The 27,971-nt window shown below is 39.5% G+C and overlaps 1 protein-coding gene across 3 annotated transcripts in view; it reads left to right on the top strand.

Moving 5' to 3' along the window:
* The window catches only part of ZNF143 (zinc finger protein 143), a 29,198-nt gene extending 2,955 nt beyond the window's left edge, over nucleotides 1-26,243 (top strand). The window contains exons 2-17 of one of the 3 annotated variants that reach the window (XM_033152745.1): nucleotides 2,092-2,220; nucleotides 3,627-3,745; nucleotides 4,027-4,119; nucleotides 6,477-6,560; nucleotides 6,780-6,866; nucleotides 7,435-7,631; nucleotides 8,540-8,614; nucleotides 11,494-11,613; nucleotides 12,945-13,020; nucleotides 14,414-14,539; nucleotides 17,609-17,788; nucleotides 19,814-20,041; nucleotides 21,327-21,475; nucleotides 22,223-22,384; nucleotides 23,575-23,721; nucleotides 25,488-26,243. In XM_033152745.1, coding sequence (XP_033008636.1) covers nucleotides 3,634-3,745; nucleotides 4,027-4,119; nucleotides 6,477-6,560; nucleotides 6,780-6,866; nucleotides 7,435-7,631; nucleotides 8,540-8,614; nucleotides 11,494-11,613; nucleotides 12,945-13,020; nucleotides 14,414-14,539; nucleotides 17,609-17,788; nucleotides 19,814-20,041; nucleotides 21,327-21,475; nucleotides 22,223-22,384; nucleotides 23,575-23,721; nucleotides 25,488-25,571 — 1,920 coding nt within the window. In that variant the 5' untranslated portion in view covers nucleotides 2,092-2,220; nucleotides 3,627-3,633 and the 3' untranslated portion in view covers nucleotides 25,572-26,243. The remainder of the gene's footprint in view (nucleotides 1-2,091; nucleotides 2,221-3,626; nucleotides 3,746-4,026; nucleotides 4,120-6,476; nucleotides 6,561-6,779; nucleotides 6,867-7,434; nucleotides 7,632-8,539; nucleotides 8,615-11,493; nucleotides 11,614-12,944; nucleotides 13,021-14,413; nucleotides 14,540-17,608; nucleotides 17,789-19,813; nucleotides 20,042-21,326; nucleotides 21,476-22,222; nucleotides 22,385-23,574; nucleotides 23,722-25,487) is intronic. The other 2 variants (XM_033152735.1, XM_033152756.1) reach the window with 2 other exon arrangements.
* Nucleotides 26,244-27,971: the final 1,728 nt, after the last annotated feature.

The raw sequence follows: 27,971 nt of genomic DNA, 5'->3' as shown, positions 1-27,971 counted from the left end.
TAATACATCTTCAGATTTTTAGAAATAATGATATGGCATATTTTACACCAATATTTCCAGTTCATGTAAAAAATGCTAGTGCATTTTCTAATAGTTGGCAGAGGAGAGACATGCTGATATCCTCAAAAAGTATCACCGCAGCTGGGTGTAAGCCAAGGGTGGGCAACATACAACCATATACTTTTATGTGCCACATGAGTTTTCTAAGCGTAAATTATGCTTTGAGAAGTCTAAATATTTCACATAGATTAATTCCATAATAAGAATATCATAGAAATGTTTCACTTATATTTATACAGTAGAATAGAAAATTAAATAGTTAACTATAATTAAAATAAGTAGGTTAAGTGCATTCTTGAATCATGGCAAAGCTTAAGTGGCACTCTTAACTGTTGAGCAACTTTTCCATAACTCTGTAAAGCACAACTTTCATGATACCAGTTCTTAAGAAGGGTACAAACCCTGCATGCAAAAACTGATGACAAGGCACCACAAAGTAAAAATTAAATTGTTTTACTACTTTGTAATGGGAGTAGGTCAAGAAGTTTGTTCATACCACACAGTTTTTCTTTGATACCAGAGTTTGTTTTCTCCCCAGCTATTCACAAGTAGCATCTTCAGGAAAAACAAACAAACTCTTCCAACAGTCACGGATATATACAAAACATACAAGGCAATCTGTTTATATGACCCCTTGCTTATTTACTTCCTTAATACATTTGTATACCATCCTTCATCTGTAGATCTCAAGGTAGTACACACATATATTCATTAAATAGTCTCTGAACTTGCCTTTAGACTCTGAAGTTGTTTCTAAAACCGAACTTTCATTCATTCTTCATTTTCCTAATAATATTTATTAAAATGAGACTGATATGACAGATTGCTTGTATTGGTCTTGTTGAATAGAGGGGTGCTCTGTCATCTATCAGTAAGTCAGCCTCTGAATTGAAGCAGTTCTCTAATACACTGTATACACAAACTTCCATTGTCCTGATAAAAGTGATATGTCCCTGAGCTCAAAAGTCAAACAGGATGTGAAGGTAGCAGTTGCATGTGTTGAAAAATGGAAGCACCCCAATCGTGTAGAATGGGGAAGTTGGGAGGTTTCTGATTTTATAGGCAAAGGGCATAATAATAATGAGCACAGAACCCTTTTCTTGCCCACAGCTTCTCTTCAACAGAGCCCCAGTAGTGTACATTCAGCGTGCAGACAGGTAAGCAGCATGCCAGGTTCAGTGCCAATCACCCACACACCCTTTCTGACTCTCAAAATCTTACACAAATAAACATCAGTTTCTGCATCATTGGGCCAGATTCGACTACCACTATTCTCTAGTTTGGCTTTTGTGGAATGTGGGAAATGATTACAGAAATCTGCCATGAAGTTCCAAGGTGACCTAAGGCAAGTCACTACGCTTAGGTTATTAACTTAGGAAAATGCTCTTGTGTTAAAAAACAAACATGTAATTCTCAACCATGTTAAGAATAAAATTAAGTATTGTATCCAGTGCTGTTTCTGTGCAAGGAGAACACAGACCTGTTCTGCTCATGCAGATGGCCTTCACTCTCCTCTCTCCTTCAGCCCTCTCTGCCTTCAAATCTGCCAAGAAGGTCCAAGGGCTCTGGAGGAGATTTTGGAGGCATGCATAGGGGAGGAGAAAAATGATAAGGGTGTGCTGTTCTAGCAGAACTCCCCTCCTGCTTCTGTGGATTCTTTCCCAAGCCTTCAAAATGATAGCAGGATTTTCTTTATTAAGAAAATATCAGTTTCAAAAGTGGATATCGGTTTCAAAAGTGAAATAATTGTCTGTTCCAAAGGGGAATAGCAATGTTTACTAATATTTCTTATGTTAAGTCACCAGGAACATATTAGAGATAGCTGGCTTTGTTATATTCTTTAAGAAATCTGAACCATACTTCAATGTCATATACAAATATTCACATTGGCACTCAGTTATGTGCATCATTATTATATTAGATTTCAAATAAGGTTAATTATTTTGTGATCTGATCACTCTATCAAGGACATTGAATGGCGGCATTAAATACTTCCTGGTACACTAGTAATACTACATTATATTATTTCAGGTTTCTAAGGTTAAAGCTGGCAATATACTCCACCACATACACATCAGAGAGCCAGGAGCAGCATGTTCTATCTCTGCAGAGATTGGGAAAGGAAAAATGCACTTCCTTTGCACACTCATCCAAACAAAAGTAATTGAAGATGGGTAGCATAAATGAAGAAAAGCCTTTTCTCTCTCTATATATATATATTTGTAGTGGTCTGTGGTTGAGTGAGCCTTCCTCTGCACAAGCACGGGCAAATGGGGGTTGTCTGTCATTGCTTAGCTTTGTGACCTACCAGCCATGTGGAGCTGGTGCACGTGGCTCCTTCGCTGCATGGTGTGACTTTTCTTTGGGGTGGGGGGTGGGAGGAAAGATCAAAAGGGCTTTGCTCAGCTATGTTGCCAGCCATGTGGACCTGGTGTGGATGCACTTCCTCTGCCCCTTGAAGGGTTAAAAAAAAAGATGGCAGAAGAAGGAACAATGAGAATAGCCATATTTGTTAAATGTGGCAGGCATGGGATTTGATAGAAGTATGTGTGGTTTCTGTATGTGAGAGAGGGGTAGATGTAGGTGTGGGGTGTGAGTTTGTTAAAGGCAGAGAGAGGCATTTGTGCCTAGTCTGCATGTTTATGGTGAATGCACATGAATGCTGTGCACCTTTCATATCTTTCCTGATACTGGAGAATGCTGTTTTTAAACTACAGCCTCCTTCTGTGGGGGCAAAACAATCAGAACAAGCAGAGCATAGTTGACTTCCCTGGTAAGCGGGAGTGGGGGGAGCAGCAATGAGCGTACTCTCTCTAATGTTTTATACTACACATGTCACTCGCAGCAAAATTTGAAATGTGTCCACTGGTGTAAAAAGGTTCCATACCTCTAGTTGCAGCTGCAACTGTCTTCCAAGTAGAGGAAGCACTTGAGTGGCTCAGAAAAGCGGGGATGGTAAGGGGGTGGTGTTTGTGTGTGTGTGTGTGTGTGAGAGAGAGAGAGAGAGAGAGAGAGAGAGAGAGAGAGAAGGGGGGGGTGCAGCAGCAATGGTGGCAGGTGCCAGGTGGTTGTGCTGGACACCCTGAAATGGGGGTAGCTTTGGAGCAGCTGAGGTGCTCCTTGAAGCTCCTAAAGTGTCCATTGCCCTTGATTGTTACCATAATAGAAGGCAGCACTGAATCTTAGAGCGAGTTACACTGGCACTTCTGCACACAATTATCAAAATATTTTAAAAAAACACTTATGTTAATTTACTCATTACACTATGAATCTTCAAAACAGTCTTTGAGTACTAGAACTTAAAAACAACAACCAGGACTTTTGTGAGACCTTAAGTGAGAATTGTAACAACATCCTTACAATATAGCAAGGATTGTGGATTGAAGTTTCTGCATGTTTTCCCTAACAAAGTATGCACCTTAATTATAAGAAGTGGCAAAACGGTTTGTTTTCCATTGAAAAATTCATCAGAAATATTACTTGGTGTGAGGAATACCATTAAAAAAATTCTGAGTGTCTTGAATCCATTGTTAATATTTTATAATTTCTCTTTCTTTTTCCTTTAGGTAGACAATGTTATTAGCCCAGATAAATCGAGACTCTCAGGGAATGACAGAATTTTCAGGAGGGGGGATGGAGGCTCAGCATGTAACACTCTGTTTAACAGAGGCTGTAGCTGTGCAAGGTGAGTAGTTGGATTAATATCCCAGTGCCAATCAGTGTGGCGTTCAGGACAAGCAAAATGGCTATCTTGATGAATTTATAAAGCATACTATGGGTTTTAAAATGCATCACATAAGATAATCGGAACCTATAGCAAGTACCTGAAACATTTTTCCTTGACCTTAAAATTGATTCTCTATAGTTTATGCATTAAACAATCATTACATTGTGGACAAATATGTGTTATGAACATCAACTAATGCTGAGATTGATTGATTGATTGATTGATTGATTGATTGTTAGATGGAGACAACTTGGACAACATGGAAGGAGTAAGTTTACAAGCCGTTACGCTCTCAGATGGGTCCACAGCCTACATTCAACATAATTCTAAAGGTATATTTCAAGTTTAAAATTGCTACAACCAACTAGCTGTTTAATTGAAAACCAAATAATATCATAGATGTTTGCCATTTCATACCAAGATCACCTTACAAAGTTGAATTGTGTTTCTATGTAAATATCAATACAGGCTTGAATAGAAGATCACACATTTTTTTGTCTAAAGGTGAAATCCAACTGGTGCACTTGTTCTCACAGGAAGGGCTTTTTAATCCAGCAGACAGCTGTGGTAATGGGATGGACAGATTTTGCCAATTCACCCTTCCTCCTGCAGTCCTCTGTGCCATATTTCAAGGGGAATTGCCTCCCTTCTTTTTCACTTTTGTTACTGTTTATTAAATTTCTATACTGCCCTTCATCTGAAAACCACAGGGCAGTTTACAATATGAAAACACAAGTTGTCCACTAGTCAAAAGTCCTTCCGGTGAACAGAGGTGCCAGCTGGATTCTACTCATTTTTTAATACAGAAGAATACATTAGTTGTTAACACCAAAGACACAACACCCTTGTATCTATGCTCATGGTCACAGACAACTCTTAATGCCTGCTCCATGTCTAAACAGGCATGAGAAAGAAGTCTCCATAAGCAAATATCTCTGGACTCACTGTTTAATCATTTTTGTTGTTGTTTAGTCGTTCAGTCATGTCCGACTCTTCGTGACCCCAAGGACCAGAGCACGCCAGGCACTCCTGTCTTCCACTGCCTCCCGCAGTTTGGTCAGACTCACGTTGGTAGCTTCGAGAACACTGTCCAACCATCTCGTCCTCTGTCGTCCCCTTCTCCTTGTGCCCTCCATCTTTCCCAACATCAGGGTCTTTTCCAGGGAGTCTTCTCTTCTCATGAGGTGGCCAAAGTATTGGAGCCTCAGCTTCAGGATCTGTCCTTCCAGTGAACACTCAGGGCTGATTTCCTTAAGAATGGATAGGTTTGATCTTCTTGCAGTCCATGGGACTCTCAAGAGTCTCCTCCAGCACCATAATTCAAAAGCATCAATTCTTTGGTGATCAGCCTTCTTTTTGGTCCAGCTCTCACTTCCATACATCACTACTGGGAAAACCATAGCTTTAACTATACGGACCTTTGTCGGCAAGGTGATGTCTCTGCTTTTTAAGATGCTGTCTAGGTTTGTCATTGCTTTTCTCCCAAGAAGCAGGCGTCTTCTAATTTCGTGACTGCTGTCACCATCTGCAGTGATCATGGAACCCAAGAAAGTAAAATCTCTCACTGCCTCCATTTCTTCCCCTTCTATTTGCCAGGAGGTGATGGGACCAGTGGCCATGATCTTAGGTTTTTTTTATGTTGAGCTTCAGACCATATTTTGTGCTCTCTTCTTTCACCCTCATTAAAGGGTTCTTTAATTCCTCCTCACTTTCTGCCATCAAGGTTGTGTCATCAGCATATATGAGGTTGTTGATATTTCTTCCGGCAATTTAATTCCGGCTTGGGATTCATCCAGTCCAGCCTTTCGCATGATGAATTCTGCATATAAGTGAAATAAGCAGGGAGACAATATACAGCCTTGTCGTACTGCTTTCCCAATTTTGAACCAATCAGTTATTCCATATCAAGTTCTAACCGTAGCTTCTTGTCCCACATACAGATTTCTCAGGAGACAGATGAGGTGATCAGGCACTTGCCATAGTTTGCTGTGGTCGACACAGTCAGATGCTTTTGCATAGTCAGATGCTTTTGCAGAAGTAGATGTTATTTGTGGTCTCTGGTTCCTCTGCCCCTTCAAAATCCAGCTTTCACTTCTGGGAGTGCTCGGTCCACATACTGCTTAAGCCTGCCTTGTAGAATTTTAAGCATAACATACCTTTAGAATGACTTGGGCTACACTTCTATACACACCTACATCAAAGTCATTTCTTTGAACTTCATGGAATATACTTCTGAGTGGATGCATACAGTGTTGCATTGTAGGATACTGATCCTGTACTCAAGATAGTAAATGGACCTTATCACCCTGCTCCAAAATTCGGAACGTGTTTCATTCCCTGAAGCAAGGCAGCAGTCACAGGAAATGCTTTTTATGGTTCAGGTGAGCCATACAAAGATCTTTTATAGTGCAAGAAATACTGGAATACTAGCATGTACTGTGGGATCCTAAGGACCACAAGAGGGGTTTGCCACAAGCAAGACCTTGAAATGATGCAGGTGTGTAAAAATGTACCATGGATTTTAAGGGGCAGGTCTGTCCTGCTTGAATTGTATAAGATGCTGCTTTAGCTGTGACCTTTGGAATGTGTTGATTGTGTGTTATAAAATGTAAATAAAAGAAAAAGGAAATTGCTTCTGCACGTGGTTCACTCTTTCTTGATTGAGGTTTTTAATGTGCATATATTCCAGATGGCAAATTAATGGACGGTCAGGTGATTCAGCTAGAAGATGGCTCAGCTGCCTACGTTCAACATGTTCCCATGTCTAAAAGTAGTAAGTATATTACAGTGAATACAAGTTTAAAGCTGTTGACTTAATGACAGAGTGCAATATAATAAATGATTTAATTATAACTTTAAAATGAAAATATTGTTATCTTTTGAAGTTTACTCTTTTTAGCAAATTTATTTTCTAATGGTGATAAAATGTTAAAAAATTGGTCTTGCAAATCATAAATGCATTAAGTAATTGAAGTGGCATTTTATTTTCCTGATACAGGAGATAGTCTTCGTTTAGAAGATGGACAGGCAGTTCAGCTTGAGGATGGAACTACAGCTTTCATTCATCACACTTCAAAAGGTAAAATGCATTTGGACATATTAATTTCTCACAAAACAAAATAAAAGTCATTTCTATTATGTTTAATTTCCAACTCTACATTGCCTTAAACATTATATAGTAAATTGTCAGCTGCTTTAACATACAAACCTTCTGTTCCATACAAGTGAAGGGAGGTTTCAAAACAGTATTACTTGATTAACCATGTCCATCCTTTGAAAGAAATACACACAAAAATGTGGTCTATATGTTCTTTGCTTGTTTATTTAAATATATACTGCTGTATCATAGAAATATATCACAGCAGTTTACAATATAAAACCATAAAGTAAAATCATAAAAAACTAAAAGCAAGTTAAAAGCAAAATAATTAAAAACAAGCATCAGTATGGGGGATATACTCTTAATTGCCTGCATAGGCCTGGTGGAAAAGAAAAGGTTTCAGCAGGTGTTTAAAAGTTGGCGTACAAGGTGCCCATTGAATCTCTGGTGGCAGGGTGTTCCACAGGACTGGGCTGATGACATTTCAACAGTTTATATGCAATTTACGGTAATTACAATTGTCTCTTTTCTTTAAATAATTTCTCAGACAGTTATGACCAGAGTGCCCTGCAAGCTGTACAGCTAGAAGATGGTACCACTGCTTATATTCACCATACAGTGCAGGTTCCTCAATCAGATACCATCTTAGCCATTCAGGCTGATGGCACAGTGGCAGGTCTTCATACGGGAGATGCTACTATTGATCCAGATACCATCTCTGCTTTGGAACAGTATGCAGCCAAGGTATATTTGAAGGACATCTAATTTTGTATGGTATTCGCTTTGTGAAATTTAATAGAACATATAATCAAACTAAATGTTTACTACACTGGATGGGATGAGAATCAGATTGATTCAAAGCAAAGCAAAAGGCAGGTTGGCTGTAATCCAAGAGTAGACAGTAGGAGAGATAATTAAAGGCAGAAGAAAGTATTAGATTCCTTTGAAGCTAGTGAGAGATGGAAGTTGATGACAGACCTATATCTAGATGCTGAAGAAAAGTAACACAGTCTGTTAAAAGTTAAGAAAGAATTTGACTGAAAGTAATAAAATCTAATTTAGTGAATTTTGGGAAGTAATGCAGCATGTGAGGCAAAGTGAAAAGAAGGAGGTACTGCATTTAGGAGGAAGTAATTCTAATCCTTTACCACTAATGGGGATTTCCCGGCACTGCCCAGGATTTTTTTTTTCAAACAACAATAATTTTTTTCTTTTTAAAATTGATAGTGTAATTTGGGAGTTTGGACCCATCACACCAAAAATCAGGTGAAGTCATGCCAAAGTCACATTTTGGTCTGCCATCTTGCTTTAAAATGGTGCCTGACATCCAGGCTTCAACAAAGAATACTATCGCTACCTCAGGAATCCTCATGCCAAGTTTGGCAATTATATATTGAGTGGTGGTGAAATCTGTGCCAAAAAAAATAGATGGAGTCACAGTTCAGTCCACTGTCTTGATTTAAAATGGCCCCTGGCATCCAGACAGATGAAAGCCATGAGTCCCACCTTGGGAACCCTTGTGCCAAGTTTGACAACAATATCCTGAGAGGAGGTCCCTGTGATGTTTTGGTTCACCATCTTGATTCAAAATGGTGCCCGGCATCCCATAGCTTTATTTCAAAATATATATTCCTGCTTTTTCTTTATTTTAGGTGTCTATTGAAGGAAGTGACAATGTTAGTAGTACTGGGATGATAGGAGACAATGAACAAGATAAAAAAATGCAGGTATGTATCATGATATAATTGAACTGAATTGATGGGTGGGGTATAATTATTATTCATAAGCTGCCTTATTTCATTATGAATGTTTCCCTGTCTGTATCTAAGTAAGAAATGTATTTTAGATTGGCTATGCTGTCAAGTATATTCCTCCCAGAGTCATCTGCCTCCTGAACTATCTTGCAGAAAATAAAATCCACCTAACTAGAGGGATTTTAATCATTTGGATATTGAGAAGCATTGGTGGAAGGGAATTGGCAGCCGGTTACCTTTTCCTGTTCCCTCTTCTCCTTGAAAAGCCTCTCCAGCATAGGGAGGGCCACAGTGAATGGGTTAAGCTGCAATCGGACGCATAGGAAGGTCAGGTGGTACCCAGTGCAGAAAATTTCTTGTCACCCCCCCACACACACACACATTGATTTTTCTATTTTTCTATTTTTATTTTTTTTGCCTGCAAAAATGGTTTTACGTTATTTCATATTTTCTTACAAAGGAATGTGGATCTGGGCCTCTGATAACAAGTAGGCGACTACGGACAGATACTTAAATCTACAAGATGGATTGTGTTTGGGCATGTGTTATTTTATTTATATTTATTGTTTATTTAATAAGATTTATTTTTAAAAACCTGCAAAGTGGTTTACCAAAACAAAAAACACAAAAACACCACAGCAGTAAAATCAAGAAAAATTGGCTGCGTGCAGGGGGCGGGGTGAAGGCAAGGCAAGGCCTAATTTATTCAGACTAGTCTCGTTTTCTTCACATAGCCCGACTTTCCAGGACCCGGGAAGCCCAGTGGAGGGTAGGGCAGTAGGGTGGTTCATTAAAAACTTTTCTTTAAAAAAATGCCTGCTCCAAAGGTCTTATCTTACTAAACTAGGGATTATATAGCTATATCTGAAATTTCATGCATATCAGTTAATATCTTGACCCTGCTCCACTGACTTGAAATTTCAGCCAAGTAAATAGCTATTTTTGTGGAGGAGGGTCAAGATATTAACTGAGAAGCATGAAATTTCATATATAGCTATATAATCCCTAGTGTAGTAAGATAAGACCTTCGGAGCAGGCATTTAAAAAAAAACCCAACGTTTTTTATGAACCACCCTAGTAGGGCAGTAATTGTTCCTTAATAATTTGTCACCCTCCTCCATGATGGCACCTCAGCGGCCCCCCCCCTTTCCTACGCCCCTGGCTGCAATGTGTGGGGAAGCTGAAAACCAGATTGAGGCCCCTTCTGTGTGCAGGAGGGCTGCTCATAAAAGGTGTCTCCATCCAGTTGGTTTATGAATAAGTTGGCCATATGTAAAATAAGATGGGCTTCCTACACCTCTTAACCTCCAACATCATTTTTTTAAAACACTATAAATCTGCTACTGGCGTCCACTGAACCCCTTTGAAGTGCTAACTGGAAATCAAAATATGATTAAATTTCAAAATGACTCTAGTTTAACATTAAAAATAACTTGCTTTGGTATCACATTCCAAAAGCTTTGTCTAACACAAAAACTATAGGGGTAAATTTTAACTTTTCACTTTTGTGCCTTTTGATATATTATCAACTTAATCTGCAATGCTGGGTTTAGTACAGCTTGAGCTGGCCAGCACAGAAGGTGGGGCAGGGTGGCTATTCTGCTGGGCTTTCAGCAGGTACAATGGGGATCTCCACAATGGCAGAGCACCACCACCAATGGAGCCTTTCAGAGATACAATTCTGCCTCATCCTAACCCTCTCTAATAAACCTGCATAGAATTGTTCAGAAGAGCTATTTATTTGGAGAGAGAAGTTTCATTGCCAAAGTTATGTCAAAATTAAGTAGTGAGGAAAATAAATGAGCACCACCAGAGCACGATTTCTGTTCTTATCCTGAAGCAAAGTTCTTAACCTGAAGCGTTATTTCTGGGTTAGCGGAGTTTGTAACCTGAAGTGTATGTAACCTGAAGCGTATGTAACTCTAGGTATTACTGTACCTTGCCTATAACAACAGTACCCTATACTTCCATTATTAGATGCACACCTGGTGTTCCCTTTCTCTCTTTAGAAATAATTCTGTTTCTATGAAAGAAAGGTACCGAGATATTTGTAGTCTAGCAAACACACATTCTCTTGACAGTTAAAAACAAATCTAAATATAGAATGCAAGAATATGCATTCTTCTACCCATAGGCACCTGGTACCATTTCACAGCAGAAGAAATAAAAATCAGACAATCTCTTTTCAGAGCAATTCTTACCCTGCCAGGGGATGATCTGCTGTATACAACAGATCCTGCCAGATCTTGATCAGGGCTGAAATGGGGTCATTTGGGAGGGGGCATTGCTGTGCCAACTCCAGGGTGGTGCAGCAGAGAAGCTTTTGATACAATTGTCAATACAGTTGTGTAATGATTCTCAATACCTGTTGCTGGAAATCACAGGAGGGAAGAGGGCTCTTGTGCTCTGGGCCTGCTTCAGAGTTTCCCACAGACATCTTGTGTGGTCACTGTGAAAACAGGAAGCTGGCCTAGATGGGCAATTGGCCTCATCCAGTAGGCTCATCTGATGTTATGTTCTTATGTTAATCTTAGCCCTCAACATTGCTTGAGGGAAGAACGTAGGTACATGATTTAAATTGACAAAGGATTTATAGTATGGTTATAAGCAAATTTCCCTGAAGAGCTGGTGATATGCCATGCTACAGATCTTTTAATATAATTAGCTTCACAAATCCTGGGATTTTTTCCAACATTTCAGGGAGCTCATAGCAGTGCACCCCTATACAGAGCTAATTATTTCAGAATTTAGCAATTAAATCACATGGGAAACACAGATATCCTAATTTAATAGAAAGTTTGATGTTTCAATATATATCTTAAATGTTCATGATGTCATTTCTTTCATCTTAGATTGTCTTGCAAAGCCATAGCACAAGAGTGACAGGTAAATCACAGTCAAGTGGAGACAAGGCTTTTCGGTGCGACTATGATGGATGTGGAAAACTGTACACCACTGCTCATCATCTTAAGGTATTCGCTGAAATAGTATCAAAGCTTTCCAATAGTTTTTGGCAATATAATGCTGGCCATAAAGCCATGCAGGTGTGTTTCAATTGGCCAGGCGGCAATCTGAATTTGTGTCCTTAATGCTCAGATTCTTATACCCAGGCCCTTGCAGAGCCGGGCAGAGGCCTGGGCCAGGTAGATAATGTGCCCCCCCCCTTTTTTTTTTTACCCTGGGGATCTCCGAAGTCTTATAAATAAGTAAGTATATAAATAATAGTGCATTTTAAAAATACAAAGGGAAAAGGATTGTTTTAAGTATTTACATTTAAATAATGGTGAGCGATTGTGAATATGCTGACCGAGGCCCCCTTTGGAATCGGAGGCCCGAGCCAAGTGGCCCATATGACCCCCCCCCCTCTGTTTGGGCCTGCTTATACCACTGACATATTAAGTGGCCCAGTTTTCATTGTTTTCTCCATTGGTTACTTTATTTGACAGGTGATTCTGTAAAGAGTTTCTGACTCACACTCTATATGTCTCTAGCTGCTCTGGGTAATGGGGATGTGGTCCAAATGGAATAATGTTGAATTGCTGATAGTTTTAAAGGAGTTGTGTATAGTGATAGAGCTTCTGATTTTGTTTGCTCCTTCAGCTGGTAACTTGCAAACAAAATAATGTGAATATTTTAAACCTGGTGCTTCACAATATATATTTAAAGCATAGAGCTTCTTTGCTAGTTCTGTAGAGGAAGATGTTTTCTTGATTTGGGAGCAGAGGGAGCTATCTTTTCTTCCAGATATTTTGACTACGACATTGTTATGATTGTCCCTATTTTTAAAAACCAGCAAGTGCCTTCCAAGCATTCTTACATACACAGTACCTCTGTGTTTTTCAGATAGCAACCAACTTGCACAGGGGACATAGGTCTGGCATAGCTAATTCCTGTTGTCAGACATAACCAACTAGATTTCTGCTGTGGCCTCCCACCGCTCTGTACAAAGAGTATTGAATATAATCTTTGCTCATGTCTCCTGAGCAGACTTCTACTCAGGGGAAAGTCCCTCTGCAGCCTCTAGTGTCACCTCCCACACTGTTGTGTAGGGTTGGGGCTCTGTGTGGAGCATTATGGGAGGTGGCGCTGGGGATTGCAAGGGGAAGGAGGGAACCGGCAAATGGTCACTTGCCCACCACCACCAACAGGATTTCTCTGCTGGATGAAAAGCTTTTGTGGGCTGATTATATGTCTATAAGGACTCTTTGAGATGACTGCCTCATAAGGCCCCAGTTGTGGAGCAGTGAAAACTTATATTGAAAAATACATATCACAGCCTGAAATGATTGGCCTTTTTCAACAGGTACATGAAAGGTCACACACGGGAGACAGACCATATCAATGTGACCATCCAGGTTGTGGAAAAGCATTTGCAACAGGTAGGGTCATGGGATTCCTTCATGCCCCCCCACCTTTAATTTTTAAAAATGAGAACTTGTGACTAGCTTTCTTATAGATCGACTGATGACTTCTTACATGAATTAAAAGAATACAGTGGTACCTCGGGTTAAGTACTTAATTCATTCCGGAGGTCTGTTCTTAACCTGAAGTGTACTTAACCTGAAGCACCACTTTAGCTAATGGGACCTCCTGCTCCTGCTGCGCCACCAGAGCACGATTTCTGTTCTTATCCTGAAGCAAAGTTCTTAACCTGAAGCGTACTTAACCCGAGGTACCACTGTACTAGAAGAAATTGCACATGTTTAGTTAAGAAGACATACAGTGGTACCCCGGGTTATGTACTTAATCCGTTCCAGGTTACAGTACGTAACCCAAAAAGGACGTAACCCGAACAATTCGTTCTGCACATGCGCAGACCGAAAAACCAGTGAAAAACGCTCTGCACATGCACAAATTGCGCACACATCGGGTTGCCAGAGCTGCTCCATTGACATTGATTCAGCCGCCACCAGCGGACCCCCCACACCTCCTTGCTGTGCCACTTTTGGGGCTTTGCCGATCGCTCCTGCTCCTTCCATGTCTGGCGTTTATCCTCCCTCGTGAAAGGCGTCAAACATTGCTGGCAAGCTGTCAGGATCGTGTGGAAGCCTCCCTCGAGGAAATGCACTTGCTAGGCTGGCTGCGTTTGTGTCATATTTATTAAGTACATATTTACAAGCCCGAGCTCAGTTTCACGCATCCGATCCATCACTCTCAGTTGCCAGCAATGCTGGCTTACAGGACCGCCCCCAACATGATAGTCTGGGCAAAGCGACACGCCTACGCTGCTCACGTCTCTTCTCCCTTCACTCCACTGCCGAGGGTGGTGCTGACCCTCTGCAACATCAGAGACTGCCTCCTCCACCCGACTGTTTCCGTTTAACCCTTTCTCGTCCCTCCTCATTCCTGCCTACTGCTTTCTACAGCCTCTTGGTTGTTCCTCTCTCCCCCCTCCCTCTGCTCCAAACCCCTTTCTGACTGTCCCGTGACATTTAGGTACCCATCTGGTCCTTGGAGGGAAGGGTAAAAAAGTAAAGCACCAGTTCCACACATCTGTACCAAACCCAGAACAAAAATTTGTTTACATTACCCATAATTGACAGAATTTTCCATTTGATAATGCAAGAAAAGAAGTGACAAAAGTGACCCTTTCTGAATTGCAAACACACGTCTTCCATTTTGTTAGTGTGAAATAAAGACATATAAAACATGGAGATCAATGGAAAATTAAGTCCGTGTAGAAGTAAAGATGTTCAAAAATTGAGACAAGATGGTTATGATCATCCAGATAGTCTTAGATTTTAAAACATTATTTATACTGTATTTTTCAAGGTTATGGATTAAAAAGCCATGTCCGAACCCACACCGGAGAGAAGCCATATCGGTGTTCAGAAGAGAACTGTACAAAGTCCTTCAAGACTTCAGGAGACCTACAGAAGCACATCAGAACACACACAGGTACATGGCATATTTATTGCATCCATTGTCTATTATTCTGATAATAACAGTTCATGTATAGAAAATGGAGGGTTTTTATGGAATCTTAACTGATTGATCACAGTTTGACTTCTGCAATCATGGTAAGCATGCTCTCTGTTGAGCTCTTAACTGGTCTAACAATCTATTTTGAAGCCTTCATTGCTTTTTACACAATAACATTTTGAAATTGCAAATCCTTCACTCTCTTTACACAAAATATTGAACAAAAATACCGATATTTCTGTAGCTGTTCTGACACTAGCAAAATGTGCTCTGTATAGATAGTTTTGTTTAAAAATCTAGCTGCTGTATTTTGCAGCAACTGAACTTTCTGTCCCATAAGTAACTATAAAAACGTAATGTGTGAAATGGCATGTATTCTTGAATCTAAAACTTTACTCTATTTTGCTGACCCTAGGACAAAGTCGCTCATACATATGCTTCAGGATTCCTTTCCTTATGCTGCCAAACCCGCCCCTCCACTTTCAATTGCCTTCTGAAAGCTTAAGGGCTAAACTATGTGTGATGGCAAGATAGCCTACATGTTAGAACGTAGGTTATGATGAATTTGTATAAAGTGGGGTGGTTTAAGCACAGAACTGGTAGATGAGAGTGCATATTGATTCCTTTATCCACCTGTTGCTTTTTGCTCACAATCCTTCTGAGCTTTTGTTTCTTACCATGGGCCCCAGTTTGGAGGAAACAGCTGGGAGGGGTTAGAAGCAGAAACACCCACTCCCTTCACTGCTTTCTGGTCTCTGCAGCATTTCAAACACATATTTCATATTAATTTAGCTTAAAATGCACTCCTGAGTTGAAAACCACAGTGAAGTATCTTTGGGGAGTCAAGAACATCAGGTAATGAGGAAGGTGAATGTGCTTCCTTTTAGCTCTAATTAGTCCATTTTCTAACTTCTAAAATGGATGGGGAATCATAGAATCATTACCGGCTGCCCCAATCTCTGCTGAGCAGTGCACAAGATTGCAGAGGTCCTGGCACTTAACCAGGGTTTGTGTACCTTTGGAACGAGGCACGCTAGAGACTGTAGTATCTTTAAGAAATATGGTTTATTTACACATATTTATACCTGAGCTTTGATGGAGGGAGTGAAGAACATTACATCCCAAGAGTGTCTCTTGTTGCAAGCTTTAGTCCAGAGCAGAAGCCAGTCTTTGCATACAGCCTCTCTCAACCAGCCCTGCATGTAGTTCTGGCCCCTCCCTTCTTCCCCCAAACCCAAGCCTTGTGTAAAAGGGGGCATTTTTTCCTGTGGTGACATCATGTCCCCTGGCAGCCTCCCCCTCCCATCCGCTCTACAGATGTTGTGATGCAACTCTCATCATTCATGACAGTTGGATGTACTGACTGCGACTGATGATGGGAGTTTGAGCCCAACAACATTTGGAGAATCCTAAGTTCCCCACCTCTACTCTAAAGTAACCATAACCCAGCTACTTGCTTTCTGAAAAAAAGTGAGAAATATCAACGGCAGGATTTATAAACTGGTTGTGTGACATTCTTCTGGACGTTCCATTCCTTATGTTTAAAACTGGAAAGGGTGTTGCTGGGTGGATCTAAGTCTGTTTCACTTGTTTTCTGCCTGTAATTTGATACACAGCATTAAGTAAGGATTACAGAAGCTATGGCAACATAACACTATAGCATGTACACTTAAAATCTCATACATCTGTTTGGCAGAAAACTGACAAAACTTACTAAGGAGTGATGTGCAGAGGGTGTTTTTTTTCCTACCAAGAAGCTAATAGCTACCTTTCTGAATAGTTACCCTTGAAGGGTTTTGAGCTTCCAGTGTTGTATAATAGTGATGGGGTATTAGATAAATATCTCAGTAATACATTGAATTATAAAAATTGTGCTTTCACCCATCCCTCTTAGGCTTCTCTCTGTGGCATGAAAGTATACAGAGATTCGACAGTTCTTAGCAAAAGCACATGAGAAAATACAGCACATCAGCATGAGGGTACGCCAGCAATATAACATTCATTGAAGGGTTTTTAATATTGATCAGTATAGCCATATTTAAGATAGTTGTGTGTAAGTTAAACAGTAGGGAACAGATGCATTTTTATTTTTAGAATTACTTCATAGGTGAATTTGATACTAGACATTTGAACATGTCTAGTGGTGTACTTACAGGTGAATAACTAAAACTTTACTTCATAACTTCCAGCCACAATCCAGAGAACCCTACAGCTAGCAAAATGAGTCTTATTGACTTTTTCTTTCTCAAGCAGCAGCTCTTCATACTCCGTGACAAATCACTTTTGAAGCCTTGGGGATATTCAGACATTGTGGTGGAGTGTGACAGAAGGGGGGGGGGGAATTGATTATTTGTCTGGGGGTGCACAATCCCATAAACTCCCTGAATTAGCACTCTGGATTGTGGTTTGTTTCTGAAGAATGTAGTTTCCTATAAAACTAGCAAACTGAAAGGCAGAAATGCCAGCGTTTGTTAAAGAGCTCCCTGCGTTTCATAATATATACAAAATGTTTTGCCTTGATGGTGTCCCAACTGCCCTTTTAAAAATGTTTTGTTGATTACCAAAATTACATTTTGATTGTTTTTATGAATTAAATATTATGTGTACACAATCTGAATAATGATGTTGATGGGTTGTTGCAGCTTCTAGTTGGTCCCTACCCTTTGCATGTAGAGTGAGAGTAAAGATGCAGAAGCAAACAGTAGCACACCCTGAAGTTCCTCCCCTGTTGCTTCAACTGTTGATGGTTCTGACCCTGCAAACTTAAGCTTCCCCAAGTTTAAAAAGTATGTTTTTGTATAAATATAGTTAAAAATCAGGCATTAGAAACAGATATTCACCTAAATCTCAGCCAAAACATATAGCTCATAATAAAAATAGACAAAAGAAGATAAGATTGGAGGGGCTGCTTAGTAACAAACTTACTGTGAATTTTTTTACATATAACTTAGTACCAATTTTTTTACATATAACTGAAGTGAGGGAGTCGTAAGATGCTTTAAAGTAAGTGTACTGATTAGCCTATTTCTATTTTTGTTTTCCTAGGTGAAAGACCTTTCAAGTGCCCCTTTGAAGGATGCGGTAGGTCGTTCACAACATCGAACATAAGAAAGGTTCACATCAGGACACATACAGGGGAAAGACCCTATTATTGTACAGAGCCAGGATGTGGAAGAGCATTTGCCAGTGCAACTAATTACAAGAATCATGTGAGAATACATACAGGTATCTGAAAGATAGAATTTTTCTTATAATAATTTTAAATGTGACAAAGACTTCCAGTTATAGTTTTGAAAATGTATCTATTTATTCTGTGTGGGACCTATTCTGTTTTGTTCAACCTATACTGTGCTGCTTTTGCTTGGAATATTTTTGATCGTATAAACTGTTTTTAATTGTATGATTATATTGTAACCCATCCTGGAACATTATAGTGAAGGACAGGTGAGAAATTTTATAAACAATGGAATTCACATAGGTTGAAATTGCATGTAATGTTAAGCACACAGTTTCAAAAGTGTCTTTAGCACTCGCCACTTCGTTTGATGAGAAAACTCACCCACACAGGTGGGAATGGGGCTTTCGTCTTTTGCTCCCCCTACTGGTTTCCCAACAAAAATCTTCAAAGTTGCTGTTTCCTCCAAAGGTACTGTTTACGCCTCGCCCCAATCCAGTTCATGACATAGTTTGGCACCTTGGATTAGACTTGATCTGACATAGGGCAGCCCTGAACCAGGTTGCAAACCAAATTCAGGAGAGAGGCTTGTGCAGCCCTGAGTTTAATTAGTTAAAAAACATGTGTTTGGTATAAGGAGATGGGGGGGAAGGGCAGACCAGAGTCTCTGCCTTTGTCTCCTTTTCACCACCAACCACATGTTTATTTAAGTTTAAACATTGTCACTCAACCACCACCATCCCTTTTGATAGCCCCAGATTCCTCCAAGTGGAACCAATCCGGGGCTGTCTAAACCAACTTGGGACAAACCCTGGATTGGCCTGATTCAGTCTGGGATCTGGGATTTGTCCAGAGCTGGCACACAACCTTACCGTTTACGGGAAAATAACCCTCCTTCCCACATGTCAATAGAGAGGGAGGCAGACCAAACATACTTTTAAAATTGTTTGATTAACATAACATGTAGTTTGGTCCCATTTCTTGTTATGATGAGCCCACAATTGTTCTTCTAATTCCATAGCTCAAATACATTCTTTTACATATTTGGCATTCAGTAATATTTATAGTTCTCAAACATTGTGAGTGAGGGTGGCAGTAGAGACAGAGGTTATTTTGTGTGTGTGTTCTTTTCAGTTAAAGGAACAATAACATTTTAAATTGTGCACACATCCCATATAACAGACTTGCAGATCTAATAAACAGAACAATGTTTGGCAATCAGATGCATTGTCATGTGCTAAGGATATTTTGTAACAGAGAAAGCATCTCTGACAATGAATAGTCCAGCTGCCTGATTGTTATAGAAGGGGCAAGGCTGTAAGAAAGCTGCTTCTGGCTGCCATTGGCTGAGTTACTGTGATCTAAGGGGTGCTGTTTGCCATTGGCTGTTCTTTTCTGATCCTGTACTGTGGAAAGGCAAACAGAAGGTTAGGAAAGAAGAGACAGAGTAACCAGAGTCTAGGAAAGCAAGGTTAGAAGATGGTCTGGTCTAGAGAAAATAGCAGAATGGGAAGTCTGCAAGGGGTTGAAAATAGAAGTGACAGAGAGAAGTGACAATCCCTGAAACAAAAATGGTAAGAGGCAGAAGTTCAAATATTGATTTGAAATACCCTGCCAAATCTTTGGCTGCACCTTCTGATAAATACGAATGTAGTATTTCCAGTAGAGGGAGAAAGATTGGTTCCTGTTTGCCAGAATACCAACATACAGATTGCAAGTATAAGAACTACCTCCTTTGCCCATATACAAAAGCATTTGGACAACTGTCATTGTTAATACAAGTATCAGTGATACAAAAACTAAAAGTGTTGCAGTGCAGAGTAACTTTTACTTGTCAATGCCTTTCACATTCCATATTGAATCTCTGTATTCTAAAGACAAAGACAGTCACCACAGTTTATTTGGTATAAAAAATCATGAAACTGAGCTGTGCTGTGGTTCCTAATTTCCCTGTTGAATTAGAGATTCTCTTTATAATAATCATTATAAAACAGCACATTTTTATGCCATTGTTAGGATAGTTGCAAGATTTTCTAACACAGCATATTCACTACTTTTGTTGTCTTTCTGTCTAGGGGAGAAGCCGTATGTATGTACAGTCCCTGGCTGTGATAAACGTTTTACAGAATATTCCAGTTTATATAAACATCATGTTGTACATACACATTCCAAACCATATAACTGTAATCACTGTGGGAAAACCTACAAGCAGATTTCCACACTTGCGATGCACAAGCGGACAGCACACAATGACACAGAGCCAATAGAGGAGGAGCAAGAAGCATTTTTTGAGCCACCTCCAGGTATGTGACTCTATCTTATATTAGCAACCTAAACTGTTACACCTTTCAAATACTTCTTTACATTTTAACCAGAGGAGGAACTAAAGCACTGAAACTAAGGAATTTTTTAAAAAACAACAACTTGTAATTAGCAGCAAGGGTTTGTTGTTTGTTTTTTTGTTGGGTGATGTGTGAAATGGTAGACAATTTAGTACTTCCAAAGCAGTGCCTGCTTCCACCAAATTGGTCTTAGATCATATTGTGTTTCTTTTTGTCCTTGTGATGCAGATTCTTTGACCTGTGTGGCCTTCTATTTTGAATGCCCCATATTTCAAATCCAGTAATGGGTGCGTGGCAATACTGCTCTGCCTCGTTACACTAGCCATTACTGCAATATACTAAACTGATGCTTACATGGAGCTGTCCACCACAACCACAAGATCTCTTTTATGAAAAGTCACTGCCAGTTCAGCCCCATCAATATTTTTGTTGTCTTGATGTTTGTTACTTTGCTAGCAACATAAATTGTGACTTAGTTGTTAATTCATCCAGTTTTGAGAGAGTTTTTGGATTTCTTAAATCTGCTTGGGTTTTCACCACCTGGAATAATTTGGTCTTGTTTAATCTAAAAGCTTAGCTATTTCACTACTCAACCCTCGCTCCAGGTAATTTATTAATACATAAAATAACATTGGTCCCAATACAGATCTTTGGTAGAGCCTACCTCTTGCTTCCCACCATAGTTAAAGCTGCCCTTTTTTCTCCATTATGAGCCACCCCTGCTTGCTGTCTAGCTTCATAACTGGTTTTGTCCGCAAGGTTTGTCTTCAAGCTCATTGGACTGGAGGAAGGGACTTTCATTTTTCTGGCTCCTTGTCCCATTGCTGATACAATACAATTTAAGCCCTTTTAAGTAAACTCTGGGATTCCTAATTACTACTTACAAAAATGGAGATTAGGATGAAAGTTTATATTTAGCTGGGGTTAAACATTTCTTTAGATACTACACTGTTTCATCACTTGTTACACAATGGAGTCTCTCTTTTTCCTTGGAAGGAAAGTGTGTTAGTTAATGAATAATTTTTTGAATGGACCATTGATGATAGTTGTATCCCAGTGCTGGCAGGCAAAGATTAATATTTAACTAAAGCTAAATCGCAGTGTTTCTTTCTTTTAGATTATAACCTATGCAAACATGATATGAATGCCAATCACAAAGGATATCTGGCATAATTCATCTCATTTTTACTGTAGATTGCATATGAACTAAGTCCATCTTTTTTTTTAATTTTTTAATTATAAACAGGTCAAGGTGAAGATGTTCTTAAAGGATCTCAGATAACTTACGTAACAGGTGTGGAAGGAGAGGATGTCGTTTCTGCACAGGTTGCTACAGTGACTCAAACTGGACTGGGTCAGCAAGTGGCACTTATTTCCCAAGATGGAACTCAGCATGTGAGTATTTTAGTATATTAATGCTATCCATACAAAATGGCTTTCAAAAGTGGAGATATTTCCATTTAGTCACCCCATTTGATTATGCTTACAAATATTAAAATCCCTATGTGAAAGTCAATTGGTATTATGTTGGTTCTATTTTAAACAATGAGGCATACAACTTATTCTGATGTAGTAATATCGTAAACACTAATCACTGACATTAGCTAGAGTGAGTATCTCTAGTAGTTACAAGTTGCAGAAATAAATTTTGTTCCTACCTATTGACTTCTACCATTAGGACAGGCTCCAGTCAAAAATGTAGGACTGAAGGAAAGGGGAGAAAACTATTGTTTTTGATGCAGCAAAAAGTGCCCCAAGAATCCAGTTTCCATTTTTATTTTTCTTTAACCTTTGGACAATTTATGAATAGGCAGAAGATGCTAAGATTTATTTTAATTTTGTAATTAGCATCTGACACGTTGAGAAAACAAATAAACGTGACACCATTCTAATAGAAAAAAACGTAGCAAGGTCATTGAACAATATGATGTAGAGAGTTTAGTAAAGTTACTATGGAAGCTTGAATTTTTTTTTAATGCTTTAACTTTTACTTAGCTTGTTTAAACTTGGTGGTGTTTATCTTCAGTGCTACCACCACAGGTTAACATGTTGCTTGCTAAAAATGCACAATACTGTATGATTAAGGTCTGTAACTCAAATGTAATTCTTTCCGTTTAATTCAACAATTTTGTTTTATTTAAGGTTAACATATCTCAGGCTGACATGCAGGCCATTGGAAATACTATCACTATGGTAACACAAGATGGCACCACAATCACAGTCCCTGCCCATGATGCAGTTATTTCTTCTGCGGGAACACATTCCGTTGCAATGGTCACAGCAGAGGGCACTGAAGGACAGCAGGTAATATTGCTATTAAATATTGTTGTAAGAATTTATGGGAATTATCCCGGTAAAGGGTCCGATTCTGGGTGGAATCCTGAACCCCAGCAGGACGTTGTTTGAAACCCCTGCTGGCATACAAATAACAGAGACCAGACCAGAGTTCTAATGAAAAGCAAGGTGGCTAGTCAAGCCTGATCAGTTTATTTTAAAGTATAGAACTGTTGGCAACAGGGTTCTTGCTCACATGACAGACGATGGAGAAGAACCAAGAACAAAAGAGCAGGCGAACTTTTATACACTTTTGACACAGTACAGAAAAGAGAAAATAGCATTACATGGGTGTGGTAAGGGATTTGACCAGGTGTCTGAAGGGAGGGGGTCCTTCTGGTGGAGGTTCACATTTAGATACAAAAGGTGTTTTCTAGGTGGTCGTTGTCCTTGGGAGTGTCCATTAACGATGATGTCCCTTCCCTTTATCTACAGGGAATTGCACCTGACAGGATTTTATTTTGTGTGTGCATTTGTCCTACAGCTTTATTTGCTTAATAAAGATCCCTTCTCCAGACTTGGGTGGGTTTGTGTGTTCTTATGCAAACATTTTGGAGGACCAGTGGGCAAGGATACAGAGAGTCACAAAAAGTTTAACACACAGTTTGAGATACAAGGGTTACAAAGGAGAAAGGGGGAGGGCTGTGGGGGTGCAGACACAGTTGTGTTTTCAGGAACGAGTGCATTTCTTCCATTAATAAGCGCGCCCCCCACAACAATTTATGTAAGAATGTATTTGTATTTATGAAAATTCTACTAAGTATTAAGTACTCAGTGAAATGCTACCAAGCAGCCTCATTATAGGCCAACTTCATTAAACTAGCCAAAGTTCATTTTAAACCAGGATCCCTGGTTTGAACATAACACTAAGCCTGGATTGTATTAGTGAAACAAAACAAAACTCAGCAGAAGTCCTCCCCCCATCCCTTAAGGTAGGGCGGTTGGGTGCAAGCCCAAGGCTTAACTGGAGCTTGTTCAGTTTGTCCATGTGTGATTATATCATGCCACAGATACAGGGGTTTTTTAACAATTGTTCAGATAAGACCGATCTACTTCTTAAAGAATATTAAGAATGAGGGGCACTTTGCAAGAGAGCATTTAAAGGAGTAATTGTTTTTTATATTCCAATGTTTAGCAAATTTTGTATTTTTATTTCGAAGGTTGCCATCGTGGCTCAAGATTTAGCAGCATTCCATAGTGCTTCACCAGAAATTGGACATCAGCAACATGGGCATCATTTAGTAACTGCAGATTCTAGACCTGTTACATTGCTGGCAACATCCAATGGAACACAAATTGCAGTGCAGGTAAATATGAAATAAACTTCGGATATTTGTTATTTTTAATACAGATTTATTTATTTTGTCCCTATGCTTTACAATCTACGGCAGAGGTAGGGAACCTTTTTTGTACCAACAGCCAGATCCTTATCAGGATTGGCCTTCTCGGCCAAATTTAACTGGCTGGTGGGGCTGCCTGCCTGTCAGTCACCTGATGTCACAATGAAATCATTGGTGAATTAGCACTTTGAAGTCCCACAATCAGGACTTCAAAGCACCACAATAAAGTGGAGGGGGGTCTATTTTAGCCTGCGGTTTCATTGCAACCCCAGCCCTATTTTTCAGGGAGAGATTTGAATCCTACTGAGCTGATGAGCAGAGGTTAAATCCTGCTCAGTTTAGCTGCATGCATTACTTCCCCACAGAATACCAGCTCACACAGCCAAACTGTGAATCAACTGATCGGAAAGGAGTTACCGGTAAATCCTGCTATTTGGTTGTGGATGCCAGTTCCCCACAAAGCCCAAACATCAGGGGTGGTGGGGAATATCTGTTCCCCACCCAAAAAAAACCACATTCACCTACTAATCAGCTGACAGCATTTGCTCCCCTGTTTTGCATATTTTTTTAATGAATATCTTTCATAATGCAATAAAAAACAAACTAATTTAAATGAAAAAAGAGAGAAAATAAAATGCAGGATCCTCTCTCAAAGGGTACGAGCTCTCACCTGGGAGCTTCCCTTCCTCCAGCCTTCCACCCTTGGAGGTCTTCCCTTCCCTGTCAGGATTAGGGTCCTGACACCCCCATAACTTTCCTGGTATGCATACCTGGTCTCTCAGACCCCAGGGCATGTAAAGAGTTTAACAGAGTAACTCAGCAGATGAATCACATGAACAGTTCACTATATCAGCAAATATGCTTCACTGAAGCATATCAGTAAGCATAGCAATTATAAGTCCTCAGCTACGACTGGGTGCATAGCTCAAAAAACAGTTGCAGAGAGACACCAGTGAACTGCATACAGTAGCTTGAAAACAAAAGAAAGACTGACCAACTCTCACACCTGCATGTAGCTATACAGTATAAGGAGGGCTCAGACAGCCTGGAACCTTCTGGTAAACAATGAATACTAATGAGAAAGGACTGCTGAGTCACCACAGGCTGCTGAGTCACTACAGTACATTTTGCATCTAAGAAACACTCTTAAGCCATTTTTAGGCTGTGACATTTGCTGCCTCTCACATAAGGTCTTTTACCAACCATCCATCACCTCCGTGTCCATATAATCCCGATAATGGCCCAGAGTAGAGTGTGCACTTAGCACCACACATTTGGATTCAGGTTTCTCAAACAGCAGGCCCCCATGCTTTTATGGCAAACTTATTTTTCAGCTGAGGCACCTTTTAAAGGTCATTGAAATATGACAGGGGGCCTGTTGTTCAAAGAAAAGAAAGTTAGCCTATGGTGATTAGATCCTGATCATGAGCTATTGCAATTACATATGTAGAAGTATTATTGATATACACCTACCCAGTGCCTTTTTCTGGGGGTATGCAGGGGGTTGCATACCCCTAGACATTTTGTGAATCTTAAGTTTGGCTTCATTGAGGGGCAGTATTTCAATAGGAGTAGGAAAATGAGAGTACCCCTAAACATTTTTTAAGGAAAAAAGCACTGCACCTACCTTTTCTGCTATATTCAAGGAAGCTGAATAAACAGTATTTTTTTAAAAAAAAAATTTAAATTTGCAGCAAAAAATGTATTTCAGTAAAACATTTTGTTTATTTCAGCTTGGAGAGCAGCAGTCTTTGGAAGAAGCCATTAGAATAGCTTCCAGAATACAACAAGGTGAAACACCAGGAATGGATGATTAACTCCTAATATGGCTAAAGGAACAATAGACTTATTTACATTTTATTTTCAATCAACAAAGGTCCATGCCAGCTGAAATCTATAAAAAGTTTGACATATTCTTGCTTACTAATACTCTGCACACACCTTACGCAAGAGTGAAGAACATTTCATGTGTATAATGTCTCTGTACATGAACCTTGGGAATATATGATTTCCACCTCTTAGACTCTTTCTCTGCCCAGGACAACAGAATTAGGATTTTATGTTAAATTTTATTGCTTATACTTACATCAGATTTCAAACCAGATTACAGGGAAGCAGCAGCTCCTATAGAAATACTGGGATGAGTTTTGAAGTCACTCAAAAACAATGAAGGCATTGCTGAAGATTTCATGGGTTTAAACTGTAACAACAGTAATCATTTCAAAAATCCTTTGGAAGCGGAACAATTTTAAATGTTTCTCACATGCAGAAGAGTTGTGAATTTTGAGACCTTTGTAAATACCGGTAATACATTTTGAAGTGTGTTTCATACACAAACTGAAGATGCATCTTCTTTAGCTTTTCCCATCCTAACTCACAGATTGTAAATACAGACTGTTCATGCTGGAAGTGCTAATTATAATACATTTGAATTGGATTATGTACAAAGAGAAGCTTTGTTGTTCAATATTAAAGGGATGTAAATCTAATGTTTCTGCTTTCCCCCCTATCATCATTATCTTAACTACTAATTTTGAACTCAGTTCTCCAAGTGTGGATCTATATATTGCCAAAATGGTACCATTCACACACAGGAGGAAGAGGTATCAGCAGGTTTGTGAAAGTATTTAAGGAATAAACCCTTGGGTGGTGAAGAATCAAAACAGCTCAGTGAAGATAGCATGCTCTGTGGCCACAGAATTCTGACTAATTATTGGGGAGTGAAACATAAAACAAGGATGGGGGGATTATTATGGGAACAGCTGTCTGGTAACCTGAACAGGAGCACTCTACACTGCAACATTTTGTTGCAGATCGCACTTATTCTGTAAATCAGATTCCACTTACGATAGTATAACAAGATTATGTACTAACCTAATTAAAATAACAGCAGGAAATAGTTCTTTCCTTATTTACTGCCAGAATTAAGTAGTCCAAACTTCTGTTTAAACTTTAAATGTGGTGTAAGTAAGATATAACAGCTATAGTGGAGCAATTACTGGTTATGTACTACATTTTGCAAACAATTGCTTCTGGGTGCAAGCCCTTCTACCTCCTGCTGTCTTTCATAACATGTGTATACTTTTCAAACCATCTGAGAATTAGCTTACATGTCACTGATCAAGCACCTGATTGTGTGAGTTGCTCAGTCAATACACAGTGGGAAGTTTTACTAAACAATGGCAGAGTAGGAAGGAAAGATCTATTGCCAGTCCCTTAGGCAGCACACTTTGGGTCCATTTGGTTTTTAATAAGCCAAGAAATCAAGTGTAAAAATGCACTAGCAGAATATTAGTGTAATAAAGCAGCAGAAATATCCCAAGAAGCAGGGGAGGACCAGATAACTTTTTCATGCACGCTAGGAATATGTTTGCACTTTTGATGCATTGTCAGATACAGGCTATGCCACTATATGCCTATTAGTGATATAATTTGCAAAGCAAAAGTTACTTTGGTGCCTTCCTCCCATGTAGTGATGTCACATGTTTAGTTTGGAATGAATTATACTTCTCTGATTGTAGATATCCATTTGCTGGGAGGCTTATTAAGGGCAACAAGCTGGACATACATAAAATTCACTGAAGGCATAATAGTACATAGAAGCTGCCTTATAAAAGCTCTATTAGTCCATGTTACCCAGTTTTGTGAATTCTGACAAGTAGTTGCTCTTCAGGGTCTCGGGCAGAGGTCTATCCCATCACCTACCTGATACTTTTTAACTGGATAGCCAAGGGATTGAACCTTGACATGTGCTGTATCACTGTGCTATGGTCCCTCCCCAAAATAAATCCTTACCAAGATAAGAGCTATACAACTGACAACAGCCCCCCCCCAAAAAAAAACAGATTACTCCCAAAGGAATGTGACTGTTGTGGTTCTGTTTGTGTAAACATCACACTTCTGACTGTGACAACTTTTCTTTGGGGGTATGAATGTTCCAAAGAGATCTCTGCCTCTACAATAACAATTTAGGGCAAGGAGATACAAATGGGACTATTCAGAGCATGGAGTAATCTAGACTTGCTTCAGTTCTGAGAAGAAATATGTGAGTAGTCAATGAAGATTACTTACGTTATCTGTGATTTTTATAGGTTCCTTACAAAGTCCTCTAGGATCTGTGTAATGTTTATATGGGAAGGCACTCTAAATCAATATAGTGCTGAGAAAGAAGTCAAAAGATTATAACCATAGCCTTTGTTATCATTAAAGGTCAGCAT

This window comes from Lacerta agilis, chromosome 1, assembly GCF_009819535.1.
Source record: "Lacerta agilis isolate rLacAgi1 chromosome 1, rLacAgi1.pri, whole genome shotgun sequence".
In the NCBI taxonomy this organism is placed as follows: domain Eukaryota; kingdom Metazoa; phylum Chordata; class Lepidosauria; order Squamata; family Lacertidae; genus Lacerta; species Lacerta agilis.
This window is presented reverse-complemented; position numbering and strand designations above follow the sequence as displayed.